General features: G+C 45.2%; 1 protein-coding gene across 5 annotated transcripts in view; it reads right to left on the bottom strand.

The window, feature by feature from the left end:
* Window positions 1-27,248, bottom strand: part of ADAM11 (ADAM metallopeptidase domain 11) — a gene marked incomplete at its 3' end in the record, with an annotated part of 80,109 nt that extends 52,861 nt beyond the window's left edge. For 2 of the 5 annotated variants that reach the window (XM_081883968.1, XM_081883970.1), the window contains exons 1-4: window positions 22,999-23,450; window positions 21,440-21,657; window positions 9,231-9,307; window positions 3,312-3,378 (exon numbers count right to left, since the gene is read on the bottom strand). In XM_081883968.1, the coding sequence (XP_081740094.1) occupies window positions 3,312-3,378; window positions 9,231-9,307; window positions 21,440-21,657; window positions 22,999-23,065 (429 nt within the window). In that variant the 5' untranslated portion in view covers window positions 23,066-23,450. Of the gene's footprint in view, window positions 1-3,311; window positions 3,379-9,230; window positions 9,308-21,439; window positions 21,658-22,998; window positions 23,453-23,605; window positions 23,769-26,814 lie in introns of those variants that run through there. The other 3 variants (XM_081883967.1, XR_014162169.1, XM_081883969.1) reach the window with 3 other exon arrangements.
* Between the last annotated feature and the right edge of the window lie 730 nt (window positions 27,249-27,978).

Genomic DNA, 27,978 nt, shown 5'->3' with positions numbered 1-27,978 from the left:
CTTTTGCTTGATTAAGGTAACCCCCTTTTGAGAATCCTCTGACTCGCTGCTCAGACTCGTGGATTCCCTCAGAATTCCGTCATCTTCTTCCTCATCCTTCTGCCCCTCCTCCCACTCGCTCTCCGTCTCCTCTGTCATCTCCTCCTCTCTCCCAGAAACCCTGACAAATAATAATATAATAATTTATTATTTATACCCCACCCTCCCCAGCCAGAGCCGGGCTTAGGGTGGCTAACACCAGTAAAGTTACAATAAAAACATAATGGGGAGGGGAACCAATTTAAAATACAGGTTAAAAATACAATTTAAAATGCAGCCTCATTTTAATAGTAGCCCATAGATCAAAACCAGAAGGGGAGGGAAACATAAGGGTCAGACTGAGTTCAAACCAAAGGCCAGGCGGAACAGCTCTCTCTTGCAGACCCTGTGGAAAGATGTCAAGTCCCGCAGGGCCCTAGTCTCTTGTGACAGAGCGTTCCACCAAGTCGGGGCCAGTACTGAAAAGGCCCTGGCCCTAGTTGAGACAGGCGGTACCTGTCTGGGAAGAGAGCTTCAGCCATAAAGGGAGGCAAGAAATACTTGGCTGGGTCCACCATCCCATTTATACTCAGGGCGCTCCCACTTTTGGTTTGGGAAGTGATGTACACACATCCAGAGCTATCCTGTGCTTTCTTATGAAATACAGTAATGAGTTTTGATGCATCTCCCCCCGCAAACCAGCTTCCATCCAAACTGAGAAAAAGAACCACCTAGCTGCGTTTCAAGATGGTGGTGTGTACACTGCCTAAGTTTAAGAGAGCAAATGTTCTTCAGGAGGCAGTGGCCAGGGACATGTTGGGCCGAAAGATAGGACCCAGGAAGGACAATGGGTACTTTAAAGGGCAAGACAAGGAGCTAGTGTTGAATAATGATGATGATGATGATGGTGATATTTATGCCCTGCCCATCTGGCTGGGCTGTCCCAGCAAGATAGGCAGGGCATAAATATTATCATTATCATCGTCATCATTAATATTATTGTCCCAGCCAGAAGGAAAGGGGAAGCTGGTGGTGTTGCAGACTGAACAGCAAGAGAAAGTGAACCATTTGGGCATCTGAGTTCTGGATAGAGTTCTGGATAGAAGGCAATGAAAAAGATCTACGCTTATCCACACTTGCCCTTTGCACTTTCCTTTTGTGGCACAGGTCCGCACTTCAAAGCTCTGTGCTCTTTTTCCCCACCCTGGAGCTTTCCCAGCAAAAAACCCGGCTTTTTAAAGCTGAAGATTCAGCAGTGAAGAGCAGGTTTTCATGGGGAAAGCTCCAAAACAAAACAGCACTTGGAAATTGAGCTTTAAATCATGTTCAGTGCCTGGAAAGTGTGGAGGAAAGTGAAGTGTGGATATGCCCAAAGAGAGACAGTTGCGGACGTCCATGTGAGAAGTGACCAGAGGAGCATGCAAACCAGGGCTAGAATGGATGGGAATGAGGGCAAGGGTAGGTTTACGCCATGCTCTGCAAGGAGAATCAGTGTGACTTGGTGATAAAAGGAACGTGAGGTTCAAAGGAGAAGTCAAAAATAAAGGCAAGGTAGTGAGCAATGTTATCAAGTAGATACAGGCAGCAATTAAGAACAATGGAATGTGGGACACTGCCAGCAGTCACGGCCAGCCCACCCATGAGGCAAGGTGAGGTGACTGCTTCAGGCGGCAGGATCCACAGGGGCGAAAGAGCTAACCTCCAAGGACTGCATTGGTGCCTGCTCCTGCTGCTGCAGTGGCAGCAACAGCTAAAGCGCACTCCTTGGTGGTTCTCTGTGAACAGGAGTCACTGCTGGTCTTCTCCCATCTCTAGGGAAGAAATGGTGTGATTCAGAGCAGGTCCCTTTCGCCACCTCTACAGACTTTGATTCCCACTTCAGTCAACAGATATGGTTGATACGATTCCCCACCTTGTTCCCAATGTACCGTATTTTTTGCTCTATACGACTCACTTTTTCCCTCCTAAAAAGTAAGGGGAAACGTGTGTGCGTCTTATGGAGCGAATGCAGGCTGCGCAGCTATCCCAGAAGCCAGAACAGCAAGAGGGATTGCTGCTTTCACTGCGCAGCGATCCCTCTTGCTGTTCTGGCTTCTGAGATCCAGAATATTTTTTTCCCTTGTTTTCTTCCTCCAAAAACTAGGTGCGTCTTGTGGTCTGGTGCGTCTTATAGAGCGAAAAATACGGTATATCTTCCCTCCCTCCTCATTTCTGACGCAGATCTTTATTCTGCCCGCCCACGTTCCTGATGTAGATCTTCACTCACCCCTTCTTCCCTGGCAGATGCCAAAATGCCTTGGTCCAGCCCTGCTGCCAGTTGCAGGACAATGGGCACCTTTGCACATTATACGTACACGCAATAGGGGATCCATGGTTATGAACTAGCTCACAGACACACCACCATGGACTGCGTTGGGGAAGAGGCCTGCCGTCTCGCTCCCTCGATCGCTCTCCTCCCTTCCCTGAGACTTGCCATGCACCAGTTCACGTGTGCCCCTGCACAGGCTGGTGCTCAAGGCTGCTGCTGCAGTCTGATAGGCAAGCAAGTGAGCCCCCTCCCACTCCCCCCCGGTCTATTTATAGAAGGCAGTGTGGTTCAGGTTAGCTCAGCAGGGGGTGGGGGAAGCCAGAGCTCAATGCAAAGAGGGAGAGGGGAGTAAAATGGGATGGGGGGCTCAAAGGATCTGGCTGCCCACTGCTTGTGAGTGTGCATGACCAACCACTTAGCAAACACTTAGCATTATTGATGCTCCACTTGTGAAGCTCTCGTTTGCACCAATCCCTGGCTTGTGCGAGCAGGGCTATTTCTGGAGCTCCCATTCATTCAGCGCCTGCAATCCACCTCACTGCGTTAGCAGCTGCAAAGAACCGAGAGGCCTTTCTCCTCCCCTCCACAATCTCCCTCCCGGCAGCTCTTCCATGTCTGAGGGAGGAAGCGGGTGGCGGAAGAGACGGAGAGAGGGACCCACCCTAGGACAAGTGCAAACTGTGCAGAGTTGTGATTCCTGTGCAAGAGACTGGCCAGGTTAATTTAAAATAAAAAAAACACTGGGGGCTCGGACTTTCCCAGAAGCCCCATCCTCTAATGCAGACGCCTAGCTGCCTGGTCTTAGATCTTGGGGTGCTTTGTGATCAGCGACGATGAAAAAGCACTTTACGCTCAGGGAAGGAGGAGCAAATATTCATTCATTTATTAAACTTATTAGTTGCTTGTCCCTCAAACAAGCGACTTAGGTTGAAAAATTGTATCTACATAAACACAAACAAAGCCTCTTTAGCTTGCGTCCCCTTACCGTGGTGTGGCTGCCGTTTCCATCTTCCCCGAAATGGCGTTCCACGTAATGTGAAGACAGCAGGTGGCTGATGAGAGAAGGGGAAAGGGGAGATGCATGAAGAGCATTACAGACACAGCTCAGTTGGTTACAGCATGGTGCTGATAATGCCATGGTCGCAGGTTCGATTCCTGTATGGGGTAGCTGCATATTCCTGCATTGCAGAGGGTTGGAACACTAGATAATCCACAGATTCCCTTCCAATTCTATATTTCTGTGATATATGGGATCACACACACACCCTCCTGTTTCCCCCACTCCTTTCTTACCGAATCACATGGAATGAATAAACCTACCTAGACTTTCTGGTAGAGATGGCACACCAAATCCTAGGCCATTTTCCTTGGGTGTTTCTCACTGTGACCATTGTACTGAAGGAGGTGAGGACATGTGACCCCACCTAGGCCCGAAGTCAAATAATCACCCCAGGCCTCAAAACTGTCCAAAATTCCTTTTGTCTTCTAAAAATCCACAGCTAAAGTTTTCCTCTGTTTCCTCACAAGATGCATAGCAAACCGTTACTTTTATCAGCACGAGAAGGCTTCAAAAAGCTAATGAATAGACTCTGTCAGAGCAGGCCTGACTTTTATCTCATTCTAGTTGCAACATCTTGGACATGCTGAACTGTTCTCATTCCCCTTTCCTGGGAAGAGTCCCAAGACAGGAGCTTTCTGTTCATGCTCAGGGGAACTCAAGGCAGGACTCCTGAGGGAGGAGAAAGGGGAGGGAACTGGAAGGGGAATATATGCTCTGTGCAAATGACTGTGAACCCGTGCTTGTTTGTGAACTATCACACTTGCTCCTTCTACCAGTTCATGGATGGTAGAAATAAAGCTTTTTTCTCCTAAACTATTCCTTGAGTGTCTGTTGACTCCCATTTTCCCTTTCCCGGGCACAATATTTTTCCCACCCGTGGGCAAAGCCTCACCTTTTTTGCTCAGGGTGGCTGCTAGCATCTCATCCCTACCTGGCAAGTTTTCTGTGCACATGCCCATCATAAGGAAGCCTCAATGGCCTGGACAGGGCTCTGGGATGAGCCCCACTGCTCCCCAAACCACATGAATTAGTTTCCATTATCCCTTCCTTGGGTGTCAAGACCCCATTCATTCCAATACACCAGCAGCTGGCTCCTCTTGGCTTCTGCCAGCCTAGCCCTTTGAATATGCAGACTTCCCCTGGAAGGCCTAGGCCAGGAGATTTCTCGGGAGAAAAAGGATTTGAATTAATGCAGCTACTGGTAATTGATATTTCCTCTATGGTATATCTGGTTTGGGCAGTAACAAAATCCTTCTATTATTACAAAATAATTATTATTTCTAGTTTATTTATTTTATTGAAGAGATTTCTTACCTGCCCTTCACCATAAAGGCCCAGGGCAGGTAACAACCATATACTTACGTAACATTAAAACCCAATAAAACAGTTTAAAACAAGCCAAAGGATGTACATCAGTCACAGAGGTGGTCTCACAAAAACGACACAGATCTGAACTATCAAAGGCCAGGGGGTCTAGAGGTGCATCTTTATACCTAGTCCCACCTTCCACTCAAATGATATTCTGGGCTGCTTACAACAGATTGCAAGAATACAAATCAAAACAGACACTGACATGCACAACCCCAGCAGCTCCTATTGTCCTGGCCAATTGCAGAGGCCAGAATATGCTTCCCGCCAGTTCTACAGCGTCAAGGCAAATCCCAGCGCTAAGAAAAAGGTTCTGGGACCAGGCTGTCATTCTCAGGGCGTCTGGGCTCCTGGATGAAAGCACGCATTGGCAAGGGGCGAAACTCAATTACCTGACACATGCGGTTAATCACACCATCTCTGGTTACAGCCCAAGACTCATCGGCCACCTCGTCTTACGGGTAACCTGGTGCCTTGAGCTTAATTTACTTGCAGGATGGCAGGGGAGAGGCAGAAATCCAGATGCCCTATTAAATATTCAAGGGCACTCACCTAATCGCAGCATTCAGACACTGCTGTCTCACCAAAGAGGGTGAAAGAAACTTCCCACAAATATATATACTCATACATATGTGGTGACTACAGTACTGTGGGAAAAAAGCTAAACTTCTTCACAGCACTGTGCAGATCATACAGTAGTAAACACAGTCCCAGCACTGTTATACAGTGGGGCTTTGTTTTGTTCTTGTTCTTATCCCGTATTATTTGCTTTTATTTTGTATTTTTAGGCTGTGGACTCCCCTGAGATCTCCGGATGAAGGGCAGCATACAAATTTAATAAACAAACAAAACTATGCTCTATAAATTAAGACAAACTCATAATACACCCACAGACGCACGTCTAGTGTCACAAAATACATGGGCGAGTGCTCAGGTGCACAAGTTCACCTTAATTTGCTCAGTCACATTTGCATTTTGCATTCATAAATACATGCACCAACATGGTCTATATTCCATCACTCATATCTACACCCATAATCGCATACACAACTTCCAGGAATATCTGCAAAAATACAATTAGGAACAAGCCAGGCCAGAAGATACAACTTCCTGGCAGTTTAGATTTTGCTTCAGAAATCAGGTACTGTTTCCGCCCCCCCCCCCTTACATAGTGTCATGGGTTAGTGGGAGATCAGGGATCCCTCCAGACTCCTGGGTGCCAGACTTCCCCCTCTAGATTCTTGGGTGCTGGGCTTTAATCAGAGCTTGGTTTTCTGCCAGACAGAGGGGCAAAGGGAGAGGAGCAATGAGGAACACTCTTGGTGTTTGGATTTCATATCCCGCTTTATCACTCCCCTTCAGGAGTCTCCAAGCGGCTAACATTCTCCTTTCCCTTCCTCCCCCACTACAATCACTCTGTGAGGTGAGTGGGGCTGAGAGACTTCAAAGAAGTGTGACTGGCCCAAGGTCACCCAGCAGCTGCATGTGGAGGAGCAGAGACACGAACCTGGTTCACCAGATTACAAGACTACTGCTCTTAACCACTACACCACACTGGTTCTGCACCCACTCCATGGAAGCCTTCAGGTGTAAATGTGTGTAAAATAAACCATATTTCTTAAAGATACTAGTCTCCGCTGCATCTCTTTCCAAAGGAACACAAACCCTGGTTAAGTGCCAAGGTCCCAGGGATTTCTTGCTATCACTCGGCAGAGACTGGGGTGGCCTGTAACAATACCTTCTTTGTGCTTCAGCTACCATCAGGATTCTCCAACATGGAAAGAGAGTTGCACAGAACAGTTCTGTCTCTCCATTTCCATTTTCTCCATGGCATAACCAGCCGAGGGATGCAACCCACACCCAGTTTACTCCAAAACAGCCCCCCAAAAAGGAATGGGATAGTGCTGGTGTAAATGGGTGGTGGCTTTCCCTCTCATGCAGCAAGCCTCTCATTACAAACTCCCTCATGCATACACAAGCAGTAGGAAGACTGCACCCACACACACATCTTGCCACACATACCTTGGCACGTCGTGAGGAATACACAATCAGCACACAGATACACTTTCACAGCGGCTCCTATCCTGTCACACTCGGCGGCAGTCATGCGCTAAGAACACAAGCGCATGCACAAGCGTTCCCTTACGGCCTTGCACACCACCTCACACGTCGACAAGTGGCAGCCCTGCTCCTGAGACTTCCAGTGCAAAGACAAGCTTGGCATTCTGTACAATCAGAGCTGGTACATTGTTTATCCCAGGCCCAGTTTAAAAAAAACCTAAGAGCTTGAATTGAGACAATGGTTTTCTGTCCCACTACAGGTGTTCATTAACATAGCAAAGCTTGGATGGTTGCGCTGCCACCAATTACTGTTGTTGAGAAGAGGCAATGTATACACTTATCTTGTATACATTGAAGCTTTCTGTCACACACAGCTCCTCTTGCATTTCATAGCTATTTGACTCCACTATTAACTTTTTTTCTCTAGTCCAGGGTTTCCCAAACTTGGGTCTCCTGTTGTTTTTGTACTACAATTGCCATAATCCCTGACTGCTGGTCTTGCTAGCTAGGAATGATGGGAGTTGTAGTCCAAAAACAGCCGGAGACTAAAGTTTGGGAAACCCTAGTCTTGTCCCCATCCATCCATATACATGTCAGCTGTTTCATACATCCGATGAAGTGGGTCAGGTCATTTTATGCCCAAAGAGATTTGTTAGTCTTTAAGGGGCCATAAGACCATAAAACGAGATGTCCTGATAGACAGAAATCACATCCTCTGTTCCAAGTCATCTGGAAGATTGGAAAACGTTTATTGAATATATGGGAAATAATTATGCACAGCTGAAAATGCTGGCAGCATTAAGATAAATTCAACAGTGTAAACTAGTTTTGATGGCTGCAATAATAGAAACTGAATAGTATAGTTTTTGTCAAATATGCAGGGATTTATGATATGTAAAATGAACCATGGAAAGAGAAGAAGGGAAATCACTGATATCTTAAGGATGTAAAATGAGTATTTTAAATTGTAAAATAGAAAATTTAATAAAAATTATATGTAAAAGAAAGAAAGAAAAGAAACGTCATCCACAGGAATCAATTAAAGTCTTAGGTCTATTCCCACAATAAGTTCAGATGCAACTACTGCACTTCTGTAGCTTCCACTCTCTAAGTTCGACTGATATGTAAAAGGATTAATTTCTAAGCAGAGGTGTAAAGTGACTCTCAGGTGCATGGGGTTCAGCTGTAGTTACACAGTGGGGAGAAGCAGGCATTTTTCACATGCTGAGAGACACATGTCCAAAGCCTCAGATACCACCATAGTCCAAGAATTACTTTGCATGCTCAGATCTAAGTCAACTTAATCCAGCATTCTGTTTTCACATATGGTGGTGGACACCTCTGGAAGCGCACAAAGCAGGGCATGGTGAACAGAACTAATGTTTCTGCAGACTGCCCTTGCATCTGCTGCTAGACCATCTGTGGACATGGAAGCACAGTACAATTTTGCTGTGTGGCTAATTGATGGACTTGTCCATTGTGAATCTGATCCTTTTAAAAAGCCATCTCTGATCTAAAGGCCACCATATCTTAAGAGGTCAGAGGTTTTATTGCCATCAAGTGGTACATCATTTTGTTACATGAATAAAATAAGTATCTTCTAGCAGTGAATTCTTCATGGGTTCTCAAAATCTAGTCCACAGATCACAAGTGTGGCGTGTGGCAAGGATGCAGAACAGTTAATTATATCTGTAGAGTCCTGAACTTCATTTTTTTAAAATGAAAAAGCTGTTTTGATCAGGGCTTTTAAAGAAACCTGTAGAAGACCTTTCCCTCTCCCTTACCTTATTCTGAAGCTGTACATTCCAGCAATTGACTGGTTTTAAGCCCTCTCACCATCTGCCTGGAACAAATATATTCATGGCCACAGAACTGACTAGCCATTATTATTATTATTATTATTATTATTATTATTATTATTATTTCACACCCATCTGACTGTATTTGCCCCAGCCACTCTGGGTGGCTTCCAGCATATACAAAAACATAATAAAACAGTACATTAAACTTCACTATACAGGGCTGCGTTCAGATGTCTTCTAAAAGTTGTATAGTTACTTATTTCCTTGACATCTGATGGAAGGGTGTTCCACAGAGTGAGAGCCACAACCGAGAAGGCCCCTCTGCCTGATTCCCTGTCACCTCACTTTCTTGCAATGAGGGAACCGCTAGAAGGCCCTCGGAGCTGGACCTCAGTGTCTGGGCTGACCAACGGGGTAGAGACGCTCCTTCAGGTTTACAGGGCCAAAGCCATTTAGGGCTTTAAAGGTCAGCACCAACACTTTGAATTGTGCTCAGAAACATACTGGGAGCCAATGCAGGTCTCTCAGGACCAGTCACCCGCCACACCCCCCCCCATACATACAAGGGAACACCCACATCTGAATCTGAAGGAAAGATGCAGAGAATACTTACTGGTTCAACTCAAGGTCCAAGGTGAAGGCTGAGCCAAAGGCATGGACAAGGAAACTCACCTGGGCCAGGTGTATAACCTGATGGAAACAAAGAGAGACCATGTGAGGTCACATTCTCAGGTTCTTCCCTGGCATTTATTTTAAGTGTATCAGTTACACCAGCCTTTCCCAAGCAGCTGTCCTCCAGAAGCTGCTGGACTACAGCTCCCATCATCCTCAACCACTGGCTATGCGGGCTGGAGCTGATGGGAGTTAGAGTCCAGCAACATCCAGAGGGCAAAAGGCTGGGCTAACCAGTACTGACAGGGGTTGTTCTGCAATATTCCTTCAAAACCAAATATATGTAACTACGCTTGATCACATTCATTTCTTCCTTGTTCCACACCCAAACTGGAAGAAAATTTAGGCATGCTTTTGAGTATATCTAAACCTGCCCTTTCCCACTTCCAATAGTAGAAGAAGTGATTAAAACAAACAAAAAAACCTCAGTTCAGAAACAACTGAGAAATGCACAGTATTCTTCCGGCCTCAGTCCCAGGAAGAGACCAGCAGGGCTTAGGATGAGATAATTCACCCTCCCCTCCTTTGTAAAACCCCTCACCTTAAAGTAATGGGCACCTATAGCCAATGCTGGAATTCTGGGCCCACTTCAGTGCACTTCTAATATTCCATTATTACACTTTCCTCCAAGAAAATTAACATGCTCGGGATCATTCCATGGCATCAGAGCAACTCAGCCAACAGCTGAGGATGGGATGCTGGGGGCATTTTCAAGACAAGCAGAAAGTAGGCATACAGTATTTCCAAGTTACCTAATACACTGTACTGAACATCTTTACAAGACAGGTTTGGGCTTCAAAAACTGTTTTCACCTGGATTTGGACTTGGCATTTATGGGGGAAGAGTTGTAGCTCAGTGGTAGAACACATGCTTTCCATGCAAAAGGTCCCAGGTTCATACCCCTGAAGTCTTGCTGAGGGTCCAAAACTAGTCAACTTCTCCCTTTTTATGTCTTAGCATGTCTCTTAAGACCCCAGTTTTGGTCACTCAATATATTTTTTCCATATCCTTTCTCCATGTCTTCTCTAAGGCTACAGCTTTTAGTCATGTCCCACCCTGAACCCAATTTCTCCAGATAGGGCTAAGGCTCCTGCCTAAAACCTACTGCCAGTTAACGATGGTGATGCTGAGCTAAATGGACCAGTGGGCTGACTCAGTAGAAGGCAGTTTCTTATGTTCCAATGAAATAATAATAATACAATGGCCTGAATAGCTCAATTGGTTGGAATGTCGTATTGATAACACCAGGCCGCAGGTTTGATCCCCATATGGGACAGGTGCATATTCCTGCATTGCAGGGGGTTGGACTAGATCGGTGTTTCCCAAACTTGGGTTTCCAGATATTTTTGGAATATAATTCCCACCACCCCTAGCTAGCAAGACCAGTGGTCAGGGATGATGGGAACTGTACTCCATAAAAAGCTGGAGATCAAAGTTTAGGAAACACTGGACCAGATGATCCTTATGGTCCCTTTCAACTTCATGATTCTATGAATGCACACCCCTAGGCATGTGCAAAGTGCAATTCCCTCATCTTTTGATTAAGCATATTCCCTTCATATATCTCTGATAATGGATTTCTATATTGGCTTGGCTTAAGCTGCTGTAATGTTCTCTTTCTCTCTCTCTCTCTCAAAGGAAATTAACTATGCACATAGCGGTTTTCCTATTCTAGATGGCTATCTGGAAAAACTCCCACTTATCAAACCAAAAGTCCATCTGCCCAAGTATCTGGTATTCAGAAATATATCACCTTTGAACATGCAGGTTCCATTTGTCTATTACGGATAATAAACTGCTGGCAGACCTGTCCTCTATAAATTTGTCTGATCTCTCTTAAAGCTTTCTAAGTGGGTAGTTCTCATCACATCTTGTGGCACTGAATTCCGTCAGTCAATGCTGTATTTTGCAAAGTCCTCCTTTCCCTCAGTCCAGAATGTACTGCCAACAGAATTTACTGCATGTTTTCCTGGACCAAATCGCATCAAGTGAAAAAAGTGATGGACTTGTAAGATCCATTGAGATGGGAAAATAACTTCATATACAGGGCAGAGCTATGTGCTGTTGGGAGAAAGGGTGAGTACTGAACAGTTGAGTCAAAAAAAAGTTCTCAGAAGGACTGGATGTAGCAGGTTAAAAGCTTCTGGGGTTGAGCCCAGGCTCAAAGGAACCCCTGCTCAAATGCTGCTGCAGCAAATTGGGATAATGCAATTTTTGGCTGTGCGATGGAGGAAAGGAAGGGAGAGGGAGGAGGAGGAGGAGGAGGAGGGAGTGACTAAGGTTGGATGTGAAGGTGACTCAAACATTAGGGCCAGTTCTGGTTTCTCTGTTGTGCGCTCTCTCCTTTCTTTAAGGTGGGAGGAGGGGGGGGGGGAGAGAAAAGGAAGGAAAACGCAGGGTGAAATTACAAGAGCATTTCAAGGACTGAAAAATAAGATTTCCAGGGAGAGACATCAAGGGATCAACATATTTAGCTGCAATCAAAAAGATGACTGAAGGGTATGACACTTTCACTGAACACTCCAATAGAAGGAATGTGTTTTAACTCTTGCTGTGGAGTGACTTGTGCATCCAGTTTAGCATCTTGTAATAAATGTGCATCAAACCTCAAACCTTATTTCTATATAGATTCGGGGGGGGGGGCTAAAATGGGGTAGAAGAGAGGTGAAGGAATCCTAGCAGGGCCAAATAGTTTCGACTCATCTTTACCCCATGCCAGGATAATCAGCTGTGTGCAAGCAAACAGGATTGCCATATTTTGAAGAGCAAAAAAGAGGACACATTTGCCGACTTCTGCATCTAACTATGGATTGCTACGACACTCATTTTACATACCATGAAGAGGACATGTCCTGGGGAAAGATGACATATGGCAACCCAGAAGGACTTGTATATCTGGTGTGCTGAGTAAGGCAGCATACAGAGTTCCCTACAAGCAAGCAGTGGCTAGTGGACCGGCCAAGAAAAAGCAGTAAGAATTGGGCTATCTGATTGAAATGCCATGGAATCCCTTGTCAGCCAGCAGCTGTTGTCATTTAGGATAACAACCCTGAATGCAAATATCTTTAAGCAGGTATCCTCTCGCATACTTGGGCTTTCAAAAGGCTTTCCCCCAAGTGCAATGCTTTCCCTGCGTAAATTAAGCAGACATGGAATAAGAGGGAAACTCTGCATACGGAATGGCAAACTGGTTAAAAAAAAGAAAGCAAGCAGTGAGTAAGAATAAATAGACAATGGGACAGACGTAAGCGATTGGGGATCACTTGTGCCAGGACTTTGTTCATAAAGGAAACTGCCTTGGGTTTTTTTATTATTACAATCAAGAAGCATATAAGTGTTGTGAAATAAAGAAAGAAAGAAACTGAAGCAAGATTGTTATGGCAGGTCCACCTGTGACTTAGGTATTTTCACTAGACTGCACAGTCCCTATATGCATTCAAAGTATATACACCAGCCTGGAGACATTAGTCATGTATACTTTCAATGCACAGAAGGGATCCGGAGGTCCATTCTACACAATGGCAGAAATGAGTCCTCAGTATGGCGCCACTGACTTTTTGTAACTTCCTCCAGTTACATATCAGACAGACACTGATATGTGTCTGTCATATCACATGGATCACAGTATGTGATCAAATCCCACCTGAAAATAGTGACAGTCTGGAAGTGTTCCATGTCTAGTATATTCACTTAAAAAAAAAAAAAGTGGGGTCTAACTATTGCTTCAAATGAGCCATGAGCTGAACGCTTCCTGCCCTGACCTTGCTGCCTGCTGTCAGTTCAGGAAGTATTATCCTCGGCCAAATCCAGTTTTGGCACAGGCGCTGAGCGAAAGGTGCCCAAATTGACAGAGAGCAGCAAAAGCAGGCAGGGGAAGAGAAGGGAGAGAGCAGAGCTCCCTTCACCTGTGAGTCTCTTTTGGGGTAAAACATTAGTTTCCCCGCATACATTTTCTACATGTATATGGCAGACACATAAATACCACATGCAATTAGACATTCATTATTCTGCTTTCTGTTTTACAGATTCCATCTGTGTTTTATTCATTTTTAATAGTTTGCTGGATTTTATGTCCTATCAATCAATGCTTTTATTGTGTACACCTCTTATAAAGCTCTCTTCCCCAAGTAAAAAACTGGCTGCCCTGTTAACTGTTAGTTTGGCCCTTGGGGATACTTATTTATGACATTTATATAGCCACCCTATAACAAGAGTTTGCTGGGTAGCTCACAAAGCGAAAGCATCACCAACAACGTTAAAAAGCCTGCACAAAACAATAAACTATAACAAATTAATTAAATGCAATTAATTGGTAAACTGACTTTTTTAAAAAAGCATTTGACTACCAAGTAAATCGTGAAAAGTAATTGTACATGACGGGAATTAAAAATACTGCCTGATCAGAATTCAGATGGACATTGCAGACTTAAATTGATTTAGAAGCCTTGCTAAATAATTTCAGTTGCATAGCTGCTGGTTTCTAGACACTTAAGTTCTTCCACATTACAGCCCTTTAGCAAAGCTGAGGCTTTTCCTCAATCAACAGAAAGAATCAACAGAACATAATTAAAATGTAGATTCCACAAAGTGCCTGATATAGCACTATATTGCCCAGCAATGTATTTTCCCCATAGCCAGAATCCCTTTCCTGCTCAGCAAAGGTCCCCTGCAACATTAATTAGTGGTTTCCTTTTTGCAAATTCAGTCTGTTTTCTACCTTCCTGTTTGATTAATTACCACTTCTGTTTTCACAGGAGAGGGTCTTTAATTACTGGTCTCCTGTTCATTTCTCTCATAGCAAAAATGAAAAGAAACCAGTAATTATCCCCCACACACAAAACAGGGAACAGAAGCTGACGAATGAAGTCACAGTTCATCACTAACTTCCCCGGCCATGCTGAACAGGAATATATGAGGCAGAAGCTTTTAATTAAAGACACAATGTCTCTTGAAAAACCACAGTAGTGCTTTCTCACTCCTGAACAGGCTGCTGGTTCACTGCAAACAACTTCAACAAAAATCAGATGTGAAAAAGATGAGAAGCAACATTGGCAGGGGTGCTAACTTGAATAAAATACGTTGGGGGCAGGTAACCCTTGCCTCGCACAACCATTTGAATGACAATGCCCATCAACTTTTGGGAAGCTCAGCCGCCTCAAATATTTTATTGGGGGGGAAGGGACCACAGCTCCTAGGAGTTGGCTCCTATGAACATTGGGATGCAGTTGTTTTGCAACAACATCAAATGCATTATTTGTAAACAGTGAGTGAATAAAGCATGGTAATTCCAGACTAATTAGCTAGTATGGAAGCAATCTCAGTACATGCCCAGAAGCATTTCAACTTCATTATCATTTCTGTTATGTACTGAAGTTCTCACCCTGGGCCAGCAGGGGATACTGTAGATAGTTTTCACTCAGGTCCACATATGCAAATAAGGGACTGAAAGTGACGTTCAGTGATTGGATAGTTACAGAAAGTGGTTACTGTTGCGTTCTAGTGGAGCTCTATATAAGCAGGCTGACTGAACCCTTCAGTTCAGTTCTGTTCTGGCCTGTGAATAAACAAGAGCTGTTTGACGAATCGCTGTGTCGTCCGATATGTTCACCCACAACTTAACAATTTCACATTCTGTGGGATGGAGGCCTGTGCAGCCCCCACACCCCTCCAAAAAAATCTCCATAGGGCAGCTGTCACAAGGAAAAGGCTTGTCAAAGTGTTTGGGACACAAAAATGGTACCATGCACAGAGAAGAATCTTAACAGAATCCTGCCATGCCCAGCCTGATCAATCTTCCCACTCGCCTATCTAGGCAGTGCAAAAAAAAATTTGTTCGGGAGTTAGCTACCACCTGGAGGCGGGTAGGGAGGGACTGAAAATCACAAAGGACAACCTGCGGTTTTAACCGCCCACCTGCTGCAGTCAGCTGTGCATCACACTTGCTCAGCACCTTGGGCTTCCCCCACCCACCCTACCCCAGCCAGCAATCCACCACCAGAAGCAATTCTACCTTTGCTTCCATCGTGACTGAGTGATTATCTTATTCATTATGGATGAGATCTTCTACATGCCTCCCATTTAATCTAGTTTAACACTTGCATACACCTGCAGCAGAGAGTTTAATGGAATCTGTTAAAGAGGGTTGAAGGTGGGGGTGGGAGAAGAGTAGATTGGAAACATTTACAGGTGAAACTTTCTGAGTGGAAAGCGTGTGGGAGACATTAGCATACCTCCCAACATTACTCCAATGAAAACAGGGATGTCCTATTATTATTATTATTATTATTATTATTATTATTATTATTATTATTCTCCGTCCATCTGAATGGGTTGCCCCAGCCACTCTGGGCAGCTTCCAACATATATAAAGACATAATAAAACATTCAACATTGAATAACTTCCGTATACAGGGAAGCCTTCAGATCAGTGGCGTAGCGTGGGGGGTGCAGGGGGGGGCCGGCCGCACCGGGCGCAACATCTGGGGGTTAGGGTTAGGGGGCGCAAATCCACGGGTTAGGGGGCGCAAATCCACGGGTTAGGGGTCACAAATTACTTGCCTTGCCCCGGGTGCTGACAACCCACGCTACGCCACTGCTTCAGATGTCTTCTAAGGGTTGTATAGTTACTGTAAAGTTACTTATCTCCTTGGCTCATAACGCCATACCCTCCAACATTTCTCTAATGAAATTAAGGATGTCCTAAGGAAAAGTGGCACATTCCGGGATCAAATCAGAAACAAGGATGGCTTTTGTAAATCCAGGGCTGTCCCTGGAAAAGAGAGACACTTGGAGGGTCTGTTTTAGGGTGAGAATCTTCACAATCAAGGGCGTTGTTGGGCAGGAGAGGAGGGTAGAACCCTAAATCTTTTGCGGCAGACCCCAGATTTCTTGCATCTTCCCCTTTCTTTAAACTTGATCTTTTTAAGAAGCCGTTGTTTTAACATAAGACTTATCCACCATCTTAATTTGCCCAGAGGCACACTCTGTAATTGGATGGAGCAGGGAAGGAGACATATATGCAAATTTCATCCACATCTGTACCACGGGCCTGTGCCTCACTCAAGTCTTTTACAGTGCCTATACTAACAATACCCCCATTCTCAATAGTGCCTTGCTAAGGTTTCCTCATAGGCAGAGGCAGTCTCTTGCACCTGGATTCCCAAGATCACATTCACACCATACACATTTAAGGCACATGGATTTCCCCACAGAACCCTGGGAATTGTAGTTTAACACACATTTCACTTCCCAGCACTCTTAACAAACTGCAGTTCCCAGGATTATTTGAGTAAAGCCGCGTGCTTCAAATATATGGCAGGGATGTAGACCATCAAGTTTTGTACCCCAAGATACCAACTAGATGGCATTAGATGCCATTTTTTAAAATTTCTGTATTAATATCACTCTTTTTGAACAATGCCCAGGCTGGGACAGATATTGCCCCTTCTTTAGGAAGATCCCCATACTCTGCTTCAGGGCCCCTGAAGTTTAAACTTCTTTTCAGGAAAAACGGAGGTAGAAATGTTGGGAGATCCTGGGTCTTTCACATCTCGATCTAGTTTGGCTTTAAACCATAAACTGTGTGCCATGAAGAAATGTAACTCCCAATGAGATATTAATAAAATGTCTGTGTGACTCCCAAACACCTACTTACAGAGTTCTGCATTTCTGTCTCATTTATTGACCAGGCCTAAAAAGGTAAAGGGACCCCTGACCATTAGGTCCAGTCGTGACTGACTCTGGGGTTGCGGCGCTCATCTCGCTTTATTGGCCAAGGGAGCCGGCATACAGCTTCCAGGTCATGTGGCCAGCATGACTAAGCCGCTTTTGGCGAACCAGAGCAGCGCACGGAAACGTTGTTTACCTTCCCGCTGGAGCGGTACCTATTTATCTACTTGCACTTTGACGTACTTTCGAACTGCTAGGTTGGCAGGAGCTGGGACCAAGCAACGGGAGCTCACCCCGTCGCAGGGATTCGAACCGCTGACCTTCTGATCAGCAAGTCCTAGGCTCTGTGGTTTAACCCACAGCGCCACCCGTGTCCCTTGACCAGGCCTAGCCTTCTTCAATTAGCCTGCTTTGGGTTGGGTGATTCTGCCATAACTCTTCAGGATCCAGAGGAATTGAACGACCTGATAATTTTGATCTGATGCAGAGATATGGAAAAATCACCTGCCTTTGAAGGATGCTGCCTGTTGGGTCTCTGTATGGGTCACTGATCTGAGTTTGCCTCTTTTCAATCAGGTAGCATCCCCAGAACAGTGACGCGCAAAGTAACAAAGACGTTGGGAATCCTCTAAGGGCTATGCCTTTTGCATAGTGCTTGACCTTTCGGATTGAAAGAGTAAAGGGTAATTCCAATTTTAATTTCCAAAAATCGACCTCAGCTATCAGAGGCATGGAAATCAAGGGGCTAACTTGCATTTGTTGGCGTAGGAGGAAATGACTCTCCTACCAAAAGCCTAGATCTCTGGACAACAGCTAGATTTTGCAAAAAGGCCACTTTGCACAGGGAAGGGAGCCAAGGCTCCGAATCCTGCCAGAAAGTTCCACAGATGTTCTGCCCTCTGAATCTCCAGCCTCTGCCCCATTGGGGGAGGGGGTTGTTGAGATCCAAGGCTGCCAGCTGTCATTTCCTAGCAGAGCTACTGGTGCGGTGGGGGGAATCCCTCTTGTTCAAAGGAGCCAGGAGCCGTTCAGTTCTCTTTGGCTGTCTCTAAGTCTCCACTGCTCTCGCCTCTTAATTCCCTTGCATCTTTGCACTGTTCGCGGAAGGCTGAGCCAAACACATTTCAGAAAGAGAAAGAAACCCAAACAAACTCCAGGATTCATTCTGTAGTCGAGTGGCTTGGCAACTCCATATGTTGAGAGAAAAAGAGATTTTTTTTTAACTGTTTCCAGTGAAAGAGATGTGAAAAAAAGATCAGGAGACCCAAACGTAGAAGGGAAAGAATGGTTTGCAAATGTTTTTAAGTGGGGCAGGGCCGGAGGATAACCAGTATGAGAAATGTGGCTTTTGAGACACAGAACAGCTACATGTACTATCCCCCCCCTTTAGGTTCTAGTTGGAATATTGATATATCTAACAACCTATACTAAAAATAAACCCATTAACATGTCTCTATTCTTTGCAAGAAAGACAAGCTATTTCTCAAGTGTGTTTCGTAGGAGGATTTGGTGCAAAGCAAAGTACTGCTTGCATAACAGCTCCCCTAAAAACCATGGTGGAGTGTGTGTGCGCCAAGTCCTGTGGTTTCAAACCAACAGTTCCTTCCTTCCTTAAGACTGCAAGAATTGCTTTGATAAATCAAGTGGTGTCAGTAAGATTTCAGTGATGAAGCTCTCAGTAGGGAATGATGCCAATCCCCAGCATGCTGCCCCCCCCAGCATGCCCCCCCAGCTAGCTAGCTAACTAGCTAGCTTCTGAATATAGAAGTTTTTGCTTTGCTTTGGCACAATGTCTTCTAACCTCCCCACAAAGAAAACAAGAAAGAATGCTCATTCAATGGCCAACATCACCTAATCTCCCTGCAAACAAATCAGGATGAATGTTCAATAAATAGGTCATCTGGAAGCAGCCTAAATTAGTTGTCATCAATAGGTCTTGTGGCAGTGAATTCTGTATTGTGTGTAGTTCAGGATTATAGCAACATGTTAGATCAGATCCAGCCATCATTTTCCAGTGGTGGACAACTAGATGCAACAAGGAAACCTCATAAGCAGGGCATGGAGGCAGCAACTTTCCTCTGCTGTTTGCCTGCCTGCAAACAGCATTAAGAACTTGGAACTCCTGAACTTGGAGACGTACATTGCAATCCTAACCATGTCTACTCTAAAAACTCCTGCTGAATTCAATCGGGCTTCCTTCCAGGTAAGAGGGGTTAAGATTACAGCTTTATTTATTTGCAAACTTCTTCCATCACCTTCCACCAGTAATTTCAAAGTGATTTGCAAGAAGGTTTGCAAGGTTATATTTGCTGTCGCAGCTGCTACCCAGTCCTCCATGCAAAAGTTAGGAAAGAAAGAAAGAGCAGCAGACACACAAAAAAGATCATGAGTGCTAGAAGGAAAGCAAACAGTGAAGAGCTTCATATCCAGGGGACAATGAAATTAGCACTGAAATATGGAGTTGTTAGGCTAGAGTACATGGGAAGGTTATCTAGGCGAAGGGCAGGGAACCTCTGGCACTGCAGATGTTGTTGGACTTCAACTCCCATCAGCCTCAGCTAGCAACGCCAGTAGGAAGGAACAATAGGAGTTGTGGTCCTATCTGGAGAGCCACGGGTTCACCACACCATATCTAATACATTTAAACTTTCCAATGGCGTACAATGGGATCCATACCAAATCAGGTTTCCTGTTATTGAGGAGCAGCAGTGCTACGCTGAGAATTGACTCTGGCCTTTCCTTGGGCCTCCCCAACCCCAACCCCTCTGCATCCTTGATCTCCAACTGGGGGACTGCAACCAACACATAGGTCACGATTTTGCCTAAACTCCACACACATCCAAAACCAGCAGGGCCACAAGCATCTTCCAGCAAGAGAGGAAAAAGAAAAGATGTGCACAGAAAGTTATAAGGCCAACAGGGAAGGTGTGTGTATTTGTGTGGGCACAGTGGCAGACCTTGGCATCTCAAATTTCAGTGGCGCCCTGTGTGATGCCAAGATCTTCCTTTGGAAGTCGTTGCTGGTGGTACCAAACCAATGCTGCTCCCCTAGATCTGCCTTTGATGTGTGTGAAGAGGCAGATCTAGACAGTGAGACAGTGGAATAAGTAACACACAAGCCATGAAAAATCTAACATGGCCCCATTTGGGAGGTTAGAGTTAAAAGTGATATGTGAGCTTGGGGGACCTGAAGGCTACTGCATACTTGTTCCCCCCAGCCCCATCAATTTTCTCTGACTCCTCGTCCTTCCGTTTTTTCTGTGACATAGAAACCAGGGCAGAGATTTCTAATTCTGCTCTAAGTCAGGACATTTACAGTTGCAGCATTTCATGTTGTCATGTTTTAAGGCTTGAATGATATATCTGAATATTGTTCTACTCTGTTTACAATTTCTGATCGCAGTTTTATTTGATTATGCTCTTAAAATGAACTTGCACAACCTCAGAACCCAGCTATCACACAACCTTAGAACCAAGCTATCTGGCAAGTCAGATTTAGCCAATGTAATATTAGTCAATAGTTCAAAAAAGAGCACAAAGCTCTGCTTTTATCTAACAATTTCAGTCTTTCACAGCTTTTTCCTATTTATCCTGTGTAGAGGAGTTGAGAACTTGTGAAGCATTCTGCTTTGATGTAGCACTCGGTTTCCAAAGCTTACCAACAATTGCCGAAAAATATTGTTTTAGGAATCCTTGGCAACAGTAAAACTAGCCAAAACAAAATTCAAGGGACCAGATGGAAAGATCAAGATCAGCCCTAAATGCTAGTGTTTCCTGTTCAAAGGAGGGAGGCTGCTGGGGCTGCAATATTTATTGCCTTCCTTGAATACCCCTTCTGTCATTTCCATGTGATCACCACATATGTGAACCCTCATTTCCTTGGGACCCTCAGTAGCTAACGCGCTGCTAACCATCTGCCCCAATTTTGCCCCTCCATCTAGACCAGGTGGGCAGCCTGACCTCCCTCTACATCGCATGAGAGAGTTGGAAATCCTGGAGAGCTGCTGCCAGCTGAGAAGAATTAGATATGTATTCTATGCAGGTGGGGGCAAGGGCAGAAAGGATGTTGCAGTTGTTTGCCTGGTTGCATGTTCTGGTTTCTAGGAAAGGAGCAGCACACTCCATTCTCACCTTCCTTACAGCCAGATGGGCAAGTGTTTCTCAGGGCAATGCGGACTGCCAACCGAGACAGCACATGTGGCTACTCGCAAACTTCCTGGACAAATGCTCCAACTGCCCAAGAGGCCAGGCGGCTCTGCTCTGTCACCGACACTGCATAACCGTATCTTATTAAAAAGTTGGAAGCAGCCCTTGCCACCCAACCATTGTGTCTGCATACCATCTAGCTTCACAGAACAGCTTGGAGCCTGCTCTCCCCACCCACACCCACACCTGCTATAATGTTAAGAAGAGCCTTAGGACAATGTCTTCCTTTAAAAAAAGAGAGAGAGAAAGAGAAATGGGGAGAGAGGGTTCACTTACAGGGCTTTCTCCTTTTCCGCCACCTCCTGCTCCTCCGCTGCTGCCAGGCTCTTTTCTGACCCTGGTGTCCAGCTGATGGTTTTGGACCTCTCCCCCAGAACTCTGTCCCACTAGCCTGGTGGGGTGGGTGATTTCCGAAACACCCCATCTTTTGCGCCAGCCGGCATTCGGGACCCGCCTCCGCAAATCGCCAGGTTGCGTATCCGCTTTTACAAAACCTACTCCAAGGAAAGGAAAAGAAAGAAATGCGAACCAGTTATCATGGTGTGATCAAGGACAGGAGGGAGGACTTGATGAGCTGGGGCTTCATTTTGGAGAGGGGCAGCTAAGGCGGGCAGAGGGGCTGCAGCCAGCCTGCAGGCCACCCTCTCTGATCTGAAAGCATTTACTTATAAACTCAGAGATGCAGCAGAGGGGAATGGTGGTTGGTTGAGGTCACTTGGTGGGGAAGGAAAGCTATTCTAAATCATGCGGAGATGCATTCTTTTCCAGACTTCAGGTTTGTCCCAGGACAGGTTGGGGGGGCTAAATTCTCATCAGATCAAGCCATGGAAGATACAAAATGAATTCAACGTGTTGCAGAGAGGCCTACATACCAAAGGAACAAGGGCTTAGATGGAGCTCCTCCAACCATCTCAGCATTCATCTACATTGCCAGGCCCTTGGATAGGCTGGCATAGTATTGTTCTGGGTATACTCCCTGTAAGGGCATCCCTGGATCAGTGGTTTTATTAGTTTCTTAAAATAAAAGGGTGCTGGGGCTCAAGCATTTTTTGAATCCGCATGCCTTGAATGGCATGCCCTGTCCCCAAATCCTGGATCTGGTTGTTCAGTGCTGATGGAAATGTACTCTTCACATGCTTAGGGAGCCCTGGCATAAACAGACACCTAGGGCTGAGCCTGGGCTTGTTCCCAAGCAGTTTGGGGGTCAGAGTCCCACCCTTTTTGGCCAACAACACTTGGCAATACATTCGTGATCAGAGTCTGATCCAAACCCACGCATCCTCTCTAAAATGTGAGCCCAAGCTGTGTATATCAGGTTCCCCCCCCCTTTCCCTCAACTCTCTCTTCCATCCCTGCCATTCCCAGGCAGAACCGACAAGATATTTTCGCCGTCCACCCCAGCTGTTGCTCAACCATCTCCACCTTAGGGCTGGAAGGAACTGCAGAAAAATGTGTCTATGCAGCAGAAAAGACTGCAGTCACAGCACCGGCAAGGTGGGTGTAGAAATGGTACTGTGGGGAAGGGGTGCCCAGCAAACTTGGGGAATGTTTACAAGCAACAAATTGCAACCCACCTGCCCCCCACCCTCCAAGTGCTCCATTCAAAAAGGTGGTGCGGAGCAACCCTGTATTATTCGGGAGAGGGGAGCAGCGGTGGTGCAACATGGTGCTGCTCCCAGTTAGCTCAGAGAGATGCATGCATTGTAACTCCCACTCCTTTGTTAGCTGGTACCCGGGTTCCCCGCCCCGTATGATGCCCTCTGCCCCAAAGCAATTCAGGAAGGGACTGGGGAAAGTTCGGGGGGGGGGTCAAAGCTAAGAGAGGCTCCCCTCACCTGAATGACAAAGCAGCAGAGAGAGGAAGGCTGTCAACAACACCCAGTTCTGTAGCGGGCAGCTCATAATGCCTTCATAATCGGAATCAGGGCTGGCACCAATTGGTACAGCATGCGAGGAAGACAGGTCTCAGTGCCCTTTCTTCTTTTTCTTTTGCTTTGCATTGAAAGTCTGGGATGCTCCCTGGTCCTTGCCTCTCTTCCTTCCTTCTTCTTTTTCTCCTCGGAATTGTTGCTGAGGGGAGGAAGGTGGTCAGAAGAGGAGCGGAGAGGAAAGAGAGACGAGAATGTTTTGCAGAGGCAAAATCAAAACCAGTGAAGAGCCAGGAACGGGCAGGAAGGATACGGAAATCTCTCCATCCTGGCTCTGCAGTGATGGATACAAGAGTCTAACATGATGTGAGGGAGAGAGATGGGGAGAGTTGGGGAGGGGGGAGGCAAAGGAGAGAAAGGACACGTGAGCTGCAAAGATCCCTCCCTCCTGCCTTTTTAGCATGGAAGAGCTGTCTCTTGTCGCTCCCCCCCAACCACTCTCTTTCTGTATGGACAGGCAGCAGGGACCCGCAAAAAGCAGGGGGTGGGGGAAGCAGGGTGTGCGCACACTAACCTTCTCTGCACATGCACACAGGCAAATCAGACCCGTTTACTCTGGTGGAAATCAAGGAGGAATAAACATGCTCCAAAATCATGGAATTATTTCTTCTTTCAGGAAGATTAGGCCAGGAGCTCAGGTTGATTCAGGTCTCAGGGTGGATTTGAGACATTCAGCACTGGAACATGGAAGAAAGGAAGTATGCCTCTGAGTATATGCAGAGTGCCTACCATCATTACTGGGTAACCTGTAGTTTTCACCACAATTCATCCCCTTCGTTCAATGTATCTGGGATTAAGGAGCAAGGATGACCTATTTAGAAGAAATGGGGAAGTGCTTGGTAGCTGATGCCAGGTCAGTCAAATCAGGTGTGGTCTTATATACTGCAGGGCCAAGCAAAATTGGTGAGCAAGCCTAGTGTGCATATGTTCTCCTGAAGCATATACCTCTCTTCACCTGCTTGAAGAGCTAAGTCCCCTGCCAGGTAGCTTTTCAACAGCACCTCTTTGTCATATGCCACGGTTAGGGTGGTGGGCTGATTAGATATGCGTTGGCAGACAGAAGATCCAGTCTTGAAACATGGGAATGGAATTAGGGGGCAAATTAAATGGCTTTAGTTTCTACCTTCTGATTGAATTCTACGTTCACCTGAATAGGTTCAGGAAGTCCGGCAGTGGCCTGAAATCATTATCATCATCAATTTATTAATTGCCTTCTAAGCAACCACAAGGCTATGTATACTAAAAAATATTTTAAAACAGTTAGCAACACAAAAACAGCAAATACATTTAAAATTAAAATGATGCAAATCAGACACTCGTGGTTAAGACCCATTTATCCAGCTTGGAATGTCGGTTGGAACAAAAATGTATTCAGGTGGTTCCAGAAAATGCAGAAAGTGGGGGCCTGTTGTATCTCCCAGGAAATGTTGTTTCACAGAACAGGGGCAGCCACATTGAAAGCCCTGCTCTGAGTTATTGCAGAGCAGGCTTCTGAGATCTTTGGAACTTGCAGGAGAAACTCTCCCACAGCAATCCACTGAGTGTACTGCATACGGGATAAGACAGTCTCTCAATTAATTGCACAAATCAAATGTTGCTAAACTGAATGCACAATACGAGGTCCCTTCTCCAACCTATCCTATGGTAGTTCTTAAGAGGTGAGATTTGCAGTTTATTAGGCGTACCCTCTCCTGTGCAATCCAAACAGGGTAGGGGCAGTCTGTTGGTACTCTGTGGTAAAGAGGGAAAGGTAATTTGCACGTGCTCAGAGACACAAATGTATAACTGTAGGATGGAACATTTGGTGTAATCTGTATTCTGGGCACAATGGGGGCTAACATGTTCCATTAATTAAGGGATGTTGTTGTTGTTTAGTCGTTTCCGACTCTTCGTGACCCTATGGACCAGAGCACACCAGGCACTCCTGTCTTCCACTGCCTCCCGCAGTTTGGTCAAACTCATTCTGGTAGCTTCGAGAACACTGTCCAACCATCTCGTCCTCTGTCGTCTCCTTCTCCTTGTGCCCTCCATCTTTCCCAACATGAGGGTCTTTTCCAGGGAGTCTTCTCTTCTCATAAGGTGGCCAAAGTATTGGAACCTCAGCTTCAGGATCTGTCCTTCCAGTGAGCACTCAGGGCTGATTTCCATAAGAATGGATCAGTTTGATCTTCTTGCAGTCCCTGGGACTCTCAAGAGTCTCCTCCAACACCAGAATTCAAAAGCATCAATTCTTCGGCGATCAGCCTTCTTCACGGTCCAGCTCTCACTTCCATACGTCACTACTGGGAAAAGGGATAGTCCATTAAGGGATAGTCCATTCTTAATGATGTAATGGAGTGGGAACACAGGCTGAAGCTCTGAAACATTTTCCAAAGAAGAATAAATGTCAGCAGGTACAGCACCTGAGCTCAGGGTGGTAAACATGAATGCAAAGCACCTCCCTTTATAGTGTGCCATCAGGTAGTCTAGGCTCAGATAGTGGCTGGCCCAGTGAAGCTCATGATAAGTCTTTCCAGCCAGAGTCCAAACTTGCTAACTCCTCAGTTACTAGTCTCTGACTATTAGCACCACGGTTTGATCCCTGTATGGAACAGCTGCATTGCAGGGGTTGGACAAGATGATCCTTGGGACCCCTTCCAACTCTACTATTCTACAAGTCACCACATGTGACTGGTTTCTTTCAATATGTTAGAAGTTGTGGCAGGCCCATTTCTAAAAAGTGCAGGGTATTTAAAGTCCAAAGTCTAAGAATGGCTTTTATAAGACTTCAAATTTTGCTGCAAGTGTACAGCAATATGACATGAGAGAAACCACAACATGATTGTGTGTTTATTAACAGTTTGTTGATAACTTTTCATATAGCATGCAATACATTCAAATTTACTCCTCCAACACCCACCCAAGTCTCCCCACTGGTCCAAACTTAACCCATCTCCACTTCCCCAAAGAAACAAAAATTAGAATGGAAAATTTAAAATATTCTTATTAATCTTTGGTTGGCATTAAACTGCCTTGGGAGACAATAGAGAAGTACACCTTTGGGAGTGAAGTCAATTTGTATATCAGAAATAGTGGTTTGTATGACATCTCTCTCCTTGGTGCTGCATACAATTCTATGAATCCATCCCAAATCTGTTTGAAGCCCCCATCTCTCAGAGAACCTTTTCATGAGCAGCCAGCAGAAGCAGATCATACATCCAACCCTTCCATCTTTGGTGTCATCCTAGATTTCCAGTGCCTCAAGATTATTCTTTTATGCTGTCAGCATGGCTTTGCTAAACCACCCCCTCACATGGTCCCCATTTATCTGATATGTAGGCCAACTATCAGTAATCTCTGAAGTGCTATCCAAAACTAAAATTCATTCAACTTCTTTCCAAAAAGAGGCAACAACAGGGCGCCGTGAAAACAAAATAAATGACTTCACTCTGATTTCACACCACCAGCTCTCATCATCTGTTTGGATCCCCAAGGCTTAGACCATGTGGGTGTCCAATAAGCCCTGTGGATTAACTTTAAGGGAAGATCTAACGTGGAAAACTTGATATTGCATGCAGCAGGCCTGCAAAACACCGTCTGAAATTTCTTGTTGAGCTCTGCATTCCCCCAAAATCTGATTTCCTTTCTAAATTAGGGATTAGCTTGTTGTGCATCACAGAATACAAGCGTCTGCTGAATCTCCGGTGGATCCACTGCATTAAGCACATTTGGGTTAAATGTTACCTCAGCTTTATGCTCATGTTGTATGTTCTGCCGTGACACTGCTGCTGAAAGGATACATTTCTCCTGTAATGATTTAAACATATATTTTTTTGGTCAAAATCTGTGAGCAGGGTGAAATGTTAGTTTCCACTCGTGAGGCTTTTACTCTGTTCAACCTGCATACATAGCTAAACCGTTATCTCTAATTACAGTAGGTAAGATATGGAGGGGGGAAAGCAGAGCGTTCAATTCTGAGGCGAGCACAATTTGAGGGAGATCTCTACAAAAGCTGGGCCACGTTATAGCATTTTTGACATTCAGGTATCAGTATGCCCGCCACAAAAGTTGCCAGGGGTTGGGCAGTTGATCGGTTTTGAGCCGCAAGATAGTTTTGTGACAGAAATGTTAGTGGGAAAATGATTGACAACAGGGGAGTGAACAGAGTGACTGGAATGAGTGTGGCAGTTGGGAAATGAGTTTGCGATTCTGAGGGAGAGGTGGGGGGAGGGGCAAAGAGAAATGAGACAAAGGAAAACTTAAAAGTATATATTTAAAAGTTAGGATAGCTATTGTGACATTTAAGATGTTGTTATGTGAGGTCAGGAAATGAGAACTTTTAAGAACTCTGTATATAAAGATGACTGACTTAGAATGTTTCTTTTCTTCATCATGCATCTATGTTTAACGGTCTGATCTGAGAGGATCCCAAAGCAAATATAGATCCACCCACATATGTGATGTAGATGCGCTCAAGTAATAATATAAAGGGAGAGGCGAACTAATCTCTTTTGAGTTAATAGGTAGAGATGGCCGATACTTTGAAGGAAACCTTGATTCAGTGGAGCGAAAGACAGCTTTTTGCAAGGGATCCTGGGAAGTCACCATTTTGTGGGGTCTCAAAGCGTGAGATCTTAATTCCTATATATTAATATTGTGAGAGTAGAATCACAATTTAACAGCAATGTGGGATTCAAGGGTGCGAGATATTCATAAAGAGAAGCAGAAAGTTGGGAGAGTCATGGAATTGTAATCTTTTGCCCAATGTGGGACTCAAACCCACGACACTGAGACTGAAGAGTCTTCTGCTCTACCAATGGAGCTATGCTCTCCATGAATTCAAAAGCTGGATATAGAGGAATGAGTGAATTTTGGTAACCAAGACCTTAAAGGAAAAGGACACGGAAC

The sequence above is a fragment of the Podarcis melisellensis genome (genome assembly GCF_964234715.1).
Source record: "Podarcis melisellensis genome assembly, chromosome: 13".
Taxonomy (NCBI): Eukaryota; Metazoa; Chordata; class Lepidosauria; order Squamata; family Lacertidae; genus Podarcis; species Podarcis melisellensis.
The sequence above is the reverse complement of the archived record's forward strand: the minus strand, read 5'-3'. Positions and strand labels throughout refer to the sequence as shown.